General features: G+C 43.1%; 1 protein-coding gene across 1 annotated transcript; it reads left to right on the forward strand.

Annotated features, from left to right (window-relative positions):
- The first annotated feature begins 5,302 nt into the window (after nt 1-5,302).
- On the forward strand, nt 5,303-11,093 carry UCMA (upper zone of growth plate and cartilage matrix associated). The gene is made up of 4 exons (XM_033958828.1): nt 5,303-5,432; nt 5,522-5,617; nt 6,963-7,034; nt 9,367-11,093. The coding sequence occupies exons 1-4, from the start codon at nt 5,303-5,305 to the stop codon at nt 9,456-9,458; spliced, it is 390 nt and encodes a 129-aa protein (XP_033814719.1). The 3' UTR covers nt 9,459-11,093.
- Nucleotides 11,094-11,816: the final 723 nt, after the last annotated feature.

Below are 11,816 nucleotides of genomic sequence, written 5' to 3' on the forward strand. Positions count from 1 at the left end.
TTATTATTATTATTAAACCATATTGCATGAGATAGAGAGAACCCCCCCCCCTTCAAGGGAGGCTCATTCAGGGTCCGTTTGGGTCAAATGTGCAATCTAAAAGCTAAGTTACTCAGATTTTCATATTTCAGCATTTCATATTTCAGCTTTTCACTGGTTTTCAGCATTATATCTGCTTAATTTCTCTTCTCCTCCCTGTTTCTTACTAAAAAAATATAAAAAAAAGCACAAAAAAATCCTTCTCTTTCCTCTGTTAAATCTTATTTCCTCTTCCTGCAGTTTTGTTTAAAATACTGTGTTTTAGGTGGTATAGAGCCTATATTTCTGGTGCCTGTGGCTCAGGGTGACTAAAGTAGGGAAAATCCTGTTATAAATCCTGTGTTTTAGGGTAGCACTGATAGAACCTGCAGTTTTGTTTAAAATACTGTGTTTTAGGTGGTATAGAGCCTATATTTCTGCCTTACTAGTAGTCTTACTTATAGTCCCACCAACCCCAGGGACCACTATTCATATATAGAGACCCATATAATCAGGACTTCACAACCAATCAAGATGACCTTTATTCTATGCAATCACTGTGGTGCTTTAATTCCAAGACATACTATTTGGAGGCTTAAGGCTTGCCCCATCTGTCTTCAACTTGCCAGTATTAAGGAGGAGCTCTGTAAACTTAAACAGGAATTGAATACAATTAAAGCAGCTTCCATCACTCCACAAAATCATACCAACTTACCACCTCTACCTCAAAGAATAAAACAACCCAGGAACAAATGGGTCACAGTAGGCTCAGGAAGACTGCGACATGTAACACAGAAACATCCACCTTCACTAATATTACCTCTACAGAATTCCTTCGCTCCACTAGTGCACTGCGATACTCAGGAAAACAGAAGGGAGGTGGGACTGGAACCAATGAAAGAAACTCAAGAGAACAAGAGCACCCTAAGTACAAATAAAAAAGCCAAAAACAGAAAACTATTACTGTTGGGAGATTCCATCATCAGAGGCATTAACCTTGGAACACAGGGCGAGGAGTCCAAAATAGTGAAATGTCTTCCAGGATCCTCAGCTACCAGGAGTTCCAGGCAAATACTGACTATAATTAAGGAAGAAACTAAGGATTTTAACACTGATGTTGTTATCCATCTGGGAACAAATGACCTGGCCAACAACTCCACACTTGCAGCACAGAAAGCTTTTCGGGAGCTTGGTGAGGGCGTGAAACCTTTTGTAAAGACTTTAGCTTTTTCTGAAATACTGCCTGCATATGGAAAAGGAGAGCAAAGAATGAAAAACACAGAGGACTTTAATAGATGGCTCAGAGCCTGGTGTCATCAAGAAGGCTTCAGGTACATAGGAGGATGGGGAAATACATGGAAGGACAAGAAGCTATATTGCACTGATGGGCTACATATTACTACAGCAGGAAAAAGAAACCTTGCAGAGAAATTTAGACAATATTTTTCTAGGCATTTAAACTAGAAGGTGGGGGTGGTGTATGTAGAGACCACCCCCGGCAAAAGAAAAGATGTGATAGTAGTAAAGGCTGCAACAAAAGCAATATCAGCAACTCATTTCTTAGTATTGCAGCGGAAAGTGAAACGACACAAAAATCCATACGAAAAAGGAGATTATCGCTGAAAAATAGCTGGAAAGCGATGACCACAAATGCTCGCAGTCTAAGCAACAAAGTTCATGATCTGCAAGCCCTGATATTAGAGGCAGATCTAGATATTGTTGCTATCACAGAGACATGGTTCAGTGAATCACATGGATGGGATGCAAACATACCGGGATATAATCTTTTTAGGAAGGACAGAGATGGTCATAAAGGTGGAGGAGTAGCTCTCTATGTAAAGATCAATATCCAAGCGACCGAAATGCAAGGGACCTGGGGAGAGGAAGAAGCGATATGGATTGCTCTGAAAAGAGAAGATGGAACTTCTATCTACGTGGGTGTAGTCTACAGACCTCCGACTCAATCGCAGCAAATTGATAAGGATCTGATAGTGGATATCCAAAAGTTTGGAAGGAAAGAGGAGGTTCTGCTGTTGGGAGATTTCAACCTGCCGGATGCGGACTGGAATGTTCCGACTGCGGAATCGGAAAGAAGTAGGGAGATTGTGGATGCCTTTCAAGAGGCTCTGCTCAGACAAATGGTGACGGAACCCACAAGGGAAAAAGCGATATTGGATCTGGTCCTCACAAATGGAGAGAGTATATCTAATGTTCGAGTGGGTGCTCACCTGGGTAGTAGCGATCATCAAACGGTTTGGTTTGATATAACGGCTAAAGTGGAGAGCGGCCGCACGATACTTAAAGTCCTAGATTTCAAACGTACGGACTTTAATGCAATGGGAAAGTACCTGAAGAAAGAGCTGTTAGGATGGGAGGACATAAGAGAAGTGGAAAGACAGTGGTCTAAGCTGAAAGGAGCGATAAAAATGGCTACGGACCTTTATGTGAAGAAAATCAATAAAAACAAGAGAAAAAGGAAGCCGATATGGTTCTCCAACCTAGTGGCTGAGAAAATAAAGGCGAAAGAGTTGGCGTTCATGAAATATAAAAAAACCCAAGAAGAGGAGAGCAGAAAGGACTACAGGGTGAAACTGAAAGAAGCCAAGAGAGAGATACGTTTAGCGAAGGCACAGGCGGAAGAACAAATGGCTAAAAATGTAAAAAAGGGAGATAAAAATTTTTTCAGATATATTAGTGAAAGGAGGAAGATAAAAAATGGAATTGCTAGGCTAAAAGATGCTGGGAACAAATATGTGGAGAGTGATGAGGAGAAAGCAAATGTGCTAAACAAATACTTCTGTTCTGTGTTCACAGAAGAAAATCCTGGAGAAGGACCGAGATTGTCCGGCAAAGTTACACGAGAAAATGGAGTAGATTCTGCGCCGTTCACGGAGGAGGGTGTTTATGAGCAACTTGAAAAACTGAAGGTGGACAAAGCGATGGGACCAGACGGGATCCATCCCAGGATACTAAGGGAACTCAGAGAGGTTCTGGCGAGTCCTATTAAAGACTTGTTCAACAAATCTCTGGAGACGGGAGTGATTCCTGGGGATTGGAGGAGAGCGGATGTGGTCCCTATTCATAAAAGTGGTCACAGGGATGAAGCAGGAAACTACAGGCCGGTGAGCCTCACTTCAGTTGTTGGAAAAATAATGGAAGTGTTGCTGAAAGAAAGGATAGTGTATTTCCTTGAATCTAATGGGTTACAGGATCCGAGGCAACATGGCTTTACAAAAGGTAAATCGTGCCAAACGAACCTGATTGAATTTTTTGATTGGGTGACCAGAGAGCTGGATCAAGGACATATGCTAGATGTAATTTACTTGGATTTCAGCAAAGCCTTTGATACAGTTCCTCATAGGAGGCTGTTGAACAAACTTGAAGGGCTGAAGTTAGGACCCAAAGTGGTGAACTGGGTCAGAAACTGGCTATCGGACAGACGCCAGAGGGTGGTGGTTAATGGAAGTCGCTCGAAGGAAAGGTGACTAGTGGAGTCCCTCAGGGTTCGGTGCTGGGGCCAATCCTGTTCAATATGTATGTAAGTGACATTGCTGAAGGGCTAGAAGGAAAAGTGTGCCTTTTTGCAGATGATACCAAGATTTGTAACAGAGTAGACACCGAAGAGGGAGTGGAAAATATGAAAAAGGATCTGCAAAAGTTAGAGGAATGGTCTAATGCCTGGCAACTAAAATTCAATGCAAAGAAATGCAGAGTAATGCATTTGGGGATTAATAATAGGAAGGAACCGTATATGCTGGGAGGAGAGAAGCTGATATGCACGGACGGAGAGAGGGACCTTGGGGTGATAGTGTCCGAAGATCTAAAGGCGAAAAAACAGTGTGACAAGGCAGTGGCTGCTGCCAGAAGGATTCTGGGCTGTATAAAGAGAGGCGTAGTTAGTAGAAGGAAGAAGGTGTTGATGCCCCTGTACAGGTCATTGGTGAGGCCCCACTTGGAGTATTGTGTTCAGTTTTGGAGACCGTATCTGGCGAAAGACATAAGAAGACTTGAGGCGGTCCAGAGGAGGGCGACGAAAATGATAGGAGGCTTGCGCCAGAAGACGTATGAGGAGAGACTGGAAGACCTGAATATGTATACCCTAGAGGAAAGGAGAGACAGGGGAGATATGATTCAGACGTTCAAATACTTAAAGGGTATTAACGTAGAACAAAATCTTTTCCAGAGAAAGGAAAATGGTAAAACCAGAGGACATAATTTGAGGTTGAGGGGTGGTAGATTCAGGGGCAATGTTAGGAAATTCTACTTTACGGAGAGGGTGGTGGATGCCTGGAATGCGCTCCCGAGAGAGGTGGTGGAGAGTAAAACTGTGACTGAGTTCAAAGAAGCTTGGGATGAACACAGAGGATTTAGAATCAGAAAATAATATTAAATATTGAACTAGGCCAGTTACTGGGCAGACTTGCACGGTCTGTGTCTGTGTATGGCCGTTTGGTGGAGGATGGGCTGGGGAGGGCTTCAATGGCTGGGAGGGTGTAGATGGGCTGGAGTGGGTCTTGACGGAGATTTTGGCAGTTGGAACTCAGGCACAGTACCGGGTAGAGCTTTGGATTCTCGCCCAGAAATAGCTAAGAAGAAAAAAAAAAAAAAAAATTTAAATTGAATCAGGTTGGGCAGACTGGATGGACCATTCGGGTCTTTATCTGCCGTCATCTACTATGTTACTATGTTACTATGTATCATTTGACTGGACTTCTGCTACTATTAACTATTTCTAGCTACCAGATGTACATAGTCACAAAGGAGACAATCCCTGCTCGAATGAGCTCACAATCTAATCAATCAAGGCAGATAAAGAGGATGCCAGGGTAGGGGTTAGAGTTAGTGGGGATGGCTAAACTGATGGTTCGGGAGAGGGTTAAGTGTTGAAGACAGCCTCCAAAAACTTGGGCTTTCCGTGACCTTTACATTGCAGAAAACTACCTGCTAAGTGATGCCCGTGACCTCCCCTTTGGAAGTCCTGCCCTGTGCCACTCCCTTTCCCCAATAACCCTCCAGCTGTGCCCCCCTGGTATCTCTCTCTGCCACACGAGGGCTTTGTAATCGAAGCTCAGAAGCCTGCTAAATCCTGAGCAGTCGAGCCAAGATGAATAGGAAAGAAATTCTCCTCCTGTCTGGACTGGCCGTCTTCGTTCTCCTCACCAGTAAGTTAGAATCAAGCTTAGTCTAAGAGATGAGTTAGAACTGCACAGATTAAGAAATCTTTCTGCATGGCAAGAAGGGGAAGGAGGGTGGCAGAAGCCAGTGTGAAAGAGAAAAGGAGCTGATGTGGGCAGGATGGGATGGGCAGTGGGCTGCTCTAGCTGACTGGTTTCTCTGTTTGCTCTCAGTTCTGCAGGAGGGCGAAAGTGCTGCTCTAGGACTGTCCAAAGCAGATGCAGAAAAGAACAAGCCAAGTAAGTGAGGCAAGCAGCCCAGGTGGGATCTCTGTACCAACCCTGACCAAGCAGCCGATCAGCATCTTTCTCATCTTCTCCCTCTTTAGATCCCAAGAAGAACATTTTCCTGCAAGAGTCTGAAGCCAACAACTTCTTCAAGAGGAGGAGCAAACGGTCGTACAGATCCCGGGATGAGCTCAATGGTAAGGACTCTCTGTCTCCTCTTCACATTCCACTGCCTCTTTCAGTTATTGGGAGAAATTTTGCATTCAAAATATTTGTGGTTTCATAATGTTAAACAGACATCACCTATATAGCTGCTTTTCAGAGTCTGGCCATCATTAGTCAGGTGCTCAGGAAATTCAGCAGTTTTCACCTGCTGTAAAAAAACATCCTTAAGTGTTGAGCTGGGTTCCAGGGACCAGTCCTTAGGTACCAATGAGCTAGAAACCATATCCTGCATTACTCGAGACATTTTTTAATCTTTCTACTGGTCTGCAAGTAATGCATGCAAATTAATTACCATGCATATTCACTGTGGATACCCTACAGAGCCAACTGCTTGGGACTGTTTTAACCCAATATTATTTTTCTTCTGCTTTTATTGTATTCTGCGGAGGCATTTTATAATCTTTTAACCCTCCTTTGCTCATTAGTTCTTAAACAGGATCTTTTTATAGAGTTTAACATAGTAACATAGTAGATGACGGCAGATAAAGACCCAAATGGTCCATCCAGTCTGCCCAACCTGATTCAATTTAAATTTTTTTCTTCTTAGCTATTTCTGGGCAAGAGTCCAAAGCTTTATCCTGTACTGTACTTGGGTTTCAACTGCCAAAATCTCTGTTAAGACTTACTCCAGCCCATCTACACCCTCCCAGCCACTGAAGCCCTCCCCTGCCCATCCTTCACCAAACGGCCATACACCGACACAGACCGTGCAAGTCTGCCCAGTAACTGGCCTAGTTCAATATTTAATATTATTTTCGAGTTTATAATTGCACGGTCTGCCACTGTTGATGTTCGAGTCGCTAGGACTCAAACACGAGTTGATGGCACCTAACACACATACATAGTATACATTTTCTATTAAAAAGAGTTAAATGTTGTAAATTTTCAAAAGCTTCCCTCCAGGCAGCCCTTTTGAGTCTCTTTTTGAATTTGTATTATAAAGACATTAGTTCTGCCCAGCGATTGCTGATGTGGGTGGGCACAATTAGACCTTCTGAACAGTTAATAGTCACAGAAGAAAAGTAAATTAATTTTGACTGGAGTCTATATTGCTGCTCCTTTAGCTGGTCAGGTTTTCAGAATATCTACACTGAACATGCATGAGGGAGATCTTCCCACCCTGGAGGCTTCCGAAGCACTGCTTGAAATGTCAGTCCCAGCAAGTGTGATCAGTGGAGTTTCCAGGATGTCAAAGTCCAGACTGAGCACCAACAGGCCAACCTGGCTATATTCCACAAAGCCATTATAGAAAACGGAATTGCACCTCTGTCTGCTGAAATAGTTCCAGCATTAACCCGGTGGACATTTTTCTTCCAGCTGAACACAGGAGAGAATATTACGAGGAACAGAAAAACGAATATGAGAACCATGCAGAAGAGCAACATAATGGTAAGGAAAAGGACACAATACAGAGAAGCCAAAGGGTTCTTAGTCAACTAGGAGTTTGCAAAGTCAAGTGTTTGTGGATGAAGCAGTGAAATAATGTTTTCTCTACCTCCCTGCTCTTTACTTCAAAACAAAATCCTGCATAGAAAGAGGATTGTTTTAGAGCAAAACGGAGGATCCGTGAGATGTGCTTAGCGTCCTTGCTCCTGCATACGAGGGTGGTTTGACAGGTTTGGTAAAAAGCAAGTTCCACATGAAGGGCTACACACTTAGTCAAGCGAGCTTCCAGTTTTTTCTTAAGCTATTTTTTCCCTACGAAACAAAAAAACTGGAACCTCGCTGGACTAAGTGTGTAGCCCTCCATGTGGAACTTGCTTTTCTACCAAACCACCCTCGGCAGCATCTACTCAAAAGGCAATGAACTGCCTCCACTGTCCCTGACATTTTGAGGGTCAGTTTTCCACATAGGACTCCATAGCACAAAGTGAGGGGGAGGCTGTCCCCCGAGTGCGTTTTGGGCCATGACGACCTTAATTCAGATCTACTCCCACAAGGCCGGTGCAGATGTCTCTACAAATTTGCTGCAGCTGTGGGAATCTTCTTTGGTATTTTGGGCTGGTAGATGGTTCAGTTCTATGCCTAATTTGCTGGTAATACTAGCTGCAGCTCTGGGGCTTACTGAACACCCTTTCTGTTTACTTCAGGCCAAAGCCTTTGTGGGCTTGCTTAGAGCAGAAATACTGGCACATATTCATCCTTTCATTCAATTTTCTATATCATTCTCCCAAGGAAGCTCAAAACGGTTTACATCAGGGGTATCAAAGTCCCTCCTTGAGGGCCGCAATCCAGTTGGGTTTTCAGGATTTCCCCAATGAATATGCATGAGATCTATGTGCATGCACTGCTTTCAATACATATTCATTGGGGAAATCCTGAAAACCCGACTGGATTGTGGCCCTCAAGGAGGGGCTTTGAGATCCCTGGTTTACATGAATTTATTCCCACATTTAGAGCAGTGGTTTTCAACCCAGTCCTCAGGGACCATCTGGCCAGTCGGGTTTTCAGGAGAGCCACAATGAAGATGCATCAGATAGGGATACTAAGTGTTTGCAAATCTCTCATGCATATTTATTGAAGATTTCCTGGTGGTCCCTGAGGACTGGGTTGAAACCCATTGCTCTAGAACAGCCACAGGAAGGGTGGGAGTGGGCTTCTCCCGCCACACTGACATCTCAGGCTTGCTAGGAGGACACGCACTGGCAACTATTCTGTCAGGACACCCCTAGCCAATCCGGATTTCAAGATATCCAACATGAATATATGAGATAACATTTGCATTTGTGAAAACCAGACTGGCTTGATGTTATCTCACACGTTTGAAGGATAACACAAACCACAGCACTGGACTTAACCATCTTTATAATCTGAGATCCATCAAAGCCAGCTGTCAATCACTACTCATTGCCGTAAACAATTATTCTGAGCCGAGGAGGGTGTTATAGCATTTTGCAAATTCTTGTTCTGCAGAAAAAAATGCAAATCTCACCCACTATACAAGTTAATCTGTCATTTTAGGACCTCAGCAAAATCACAGTAAGCAGATATCACAGGATCATGGATCAGATTTCTAAACCCCCCCCCCCCCCCCCCCCAGCATCAAGCAATTATTTAGCTGGAGTCACAGAAACTCTTCTTTTCTAAATTACTAGAGGTGCCACATTCAACACTGTGTCCAGGGAAGGGTAATTTATGAAGGAGCTTATTTAATATTGGGGTGCTCAGAGATGGCACATATGGCTGGATCAGGGTCGTTGCACAAGTGGAACAGTAAATGTCCCCTGGCCCTCTAATCTGCATCAGGAGAGAGTAGTTTAAATAGTGCGGTTGTCATGTTAGTCCATTTTATTTCCTGTCTGCACTCCCCACCCCCAACTTGGTCTGCAGTTTTCAGGATGAATTTAATAGCAAATGTAAGCAATTTCACAGCCTAGGGCAGGGGTAGGCAATCCGGTCCTCGAGAGCTGGAGCCAGGTCAGGTTTTCAGGATATCCACAATGAATATGTATGAGATGGATTTGCATGCACTGCCTCCTTGAGATGCAAATCTATCTCATGCGTATTTATTGTGGATATCTTGAAAACCTGACCTGGCTCCAGCTCTGGAGGACTGGATTTGCCTTCCCCTGGCCTAGGGTACCCACAATGCATAGATGGAAGAGATTTGTACGCACCGCCTCTACTCCCACAAATCTCTCTCATCCTTAGGTATTGTGGCTATGCTGAAAAGCTGACCATCTGGAAACCAGCAGTATAGAAAGGTTTTTTGTCCCCACAGAGCACCAGGAGAGAATCCAGGAACACAGGGAACAGTGGCGTCAGTGGCATTATAACAGCTACTATCCATCCTACCGTTATCGTCATTACTAATAAGCCACCAAGAAGAAAAGAAAACCTACAAAAATGGAAGACGACCTTGCTCTTTAAAAAGGACAGCGAGAAAGAAAATCTCAGGCTTGCGATAGCTGAACCCCCCGAGGCATCCAGAATTTTGACATCAACTCTGCTGCCTTCTCTAAGGCTACCTTTTACAAAGCAATTTCCCCGGCCAACGCACCAAAGCCCATTCAATTCCTATGGGCTTCGCAGGAGGATCGTTCCCAGGGCTTTGTCTCTTAGCTACTTCTCTCCTTTCGCTATGCAATCTGAGGCTTCACGGAGCACAAGCTGGACTTGATTTAGGATTTCAAGACTTTCACCTCTGTATATATGTGGATGGCACTAATATGTCAGAAATCAAAACTGTGTCTGCTTCAAAAGCTGCTTCATGCACCAGCCTACAGTTCTAGTAAAAAAAAAAAATAATAATAATAATGGCAAAGGCTTTCACTTTGTGATGCTGTAAAGTAAATGAAAGTGGTATTTAAGATCTGGGCCTTTAAATGTCTAGTTGTTTTTAGCTTTGTTTACGAGGGCTACCCCACACAATCCATCCACTTGCTACCAGAAGAAAAACAGTCCCTGCTCCAAAGAGCTTACAATCTAAACAGCTAAGACAAACACAATGTCATGTTAAGGGGAAGGTTTAATCAGCTGGCTGGGTTGGAGGGCAGAGGAACAGGGTTAAGGATTGAAAGCTATATCAAAAAGGTGGGTTTTCAGTCTGCTTTTAAACAAGGGAAGGGGCTACAGACTTTTTCCAAATTCAGACCCAGTGGGATGTTCTTTTGCATGGTTGTGAAGAAACTGAGCTCAGTGAAGACTGATAAGCGCAAACTGCAGTGGTGGTTGCTGGAGCTTGTTCCCACACGCGCTAGTGATATCCCCTTGCCCTTCAGTTGGGCTCAAGTTCCCTTTGGATTTGTATCAAAATCTCTCATCCCCCACAAACCCTGTTCTTCTAATGCTCAAATGATTCCTTTTTGATCTGTTTTCAGTATCATTTGCATCTCTCTTTCTCTTCACCTTACATGTGTTGGGTACCTTGGTATAGGCACCAGATGCAGGCTACACCTATGTAGATCTTTTTATGAGACAGATCAAGAGTGAGCAGGGACACTTCCTTGCTCTAGCACTGGCTGCTTCAGGGGCTGCTACTTAACCATGACATGAAACACCACAAGGACGTTACTGGCTCTCCGATTCCAGGTGGGAAAGGTTTCCTCTTGCTCCAGCTCCAAAACCGTGTGGAGATTCACTCATACACCCTGAATGAAGCCACTGGAACATATAAGCTGCCAGGCTGGCTTAGACTACAGGTCCATCAGGCCCAGTTTCCAACAGTCATCATGTCAGCTGCTTGGCAGTACCCCAAAAGTAATTAAAAGTTTGATGCTGCTTACAGACCATCTGAATTTTGCCAAGGTCACTAGCATTAAAGTCTTAGGAGTTAGCATTGACCAAAAGCTCACCTTTCACAACCAGATCGATGCAGTTGTCATAAATTGTTTCTACAAACTCTGGATAATTAGATCATTAGCAAAGTTCTTAGAACCAGCCTCTTTAAACATCCTGATCCATGCACTAGTCATCACGAAACTAAATTACTGTAATTCACTTTACAAAGGCATCACACAAAAAGAAATACAACAGCTCCAAATTATTAAAAATACAGCGATAAAAATAATTATGAAGGCAAAAAAAGTTTGATCATGTCACACCTCTCCTGAAGAATGCACATTGGCTCCCAATTACTCATAGGATAACGTACAAAATAGCTCTAATAATTTTCAAAACACGAGCATCCAAAGCATCTGCATTTTTATATAAACTTCTTATACCCGATTCTTCATCCAGAACACTTAGATCAAATGAACAGCACCTTTTGTCTGTCCCATCTTTGAAAGTAATCCATACTCGACGGACTAATATTTTTTCTGCTACAGCTCCACAAATCTGGAACACCTTGCCAGCTTATTTAAGGGAGGAATTAAAGGATCTCTAAAGAGCTTTCTTTTTAAAGATGCTTTTGAAACTTACGAAATTAGATTTTTTTTTTGCCTACATCTAGGTCAGTTCTATATCTCAGTCTTATAACCTTGGTTTCAATCAATACCCTTCCCTATTTCTTTTCCCCTTAGATGTTCTTGTCCTATAATTGATTGGAGTTCCTTCTCTTTTTTTTCCCTGATTGTGAAGTAAGTCTAGTGATCATCTGATTGTATTTGTTCATGTTTGTTAATTTACTCTTCTTTTTTGAATACTGTGCGCTTAGAAAATTTGATAAGCGTTTACATCAAATTTTAAATAAAACTTGAAACTTGATTTTATATTTTTGGGTTGTCTTTT

This window comes from Geotrypetes seraphini, chromosome 9, assembly GCF_902459505.1.
Source record: "Geotrypetes seraphini chromosome 9, aGeoSer1.1, whole genome shotgun sequence".
Classification (NCBI taxonomy): domain Eukaryota; kingdom Metazoa; phylum Chordata; class Amphibia; order Gymnophiona; family Dermophiidae; genus Geotrypetes; species Geotrypetes seraphini.

Bases quoted from the DNA above. Each gene is read 5' to 3' on its own strand.
- UCMA (XM_033958828.1), top strand. From the start codon at position 5,303: ATGTGGGCAGGATGGGATGGGCAGTGGGCTGCTCTAGCTGACTGGTTT. The intron at 5,618-6,962 runs GTAAGGACTCTC...TTTTTCTTCCAG, and splicing joins ATCCCGGGATGAGCTCAATG to CTGAACACAGGAGAGAATAT. The intron at 7,035-9,366 runs GTAAGGAAAAGG...TTGTCCCCACAG, and splicing joins TGCAGAAGAGCAACATAATG to AGCACCAGGAGAGAATCCAG.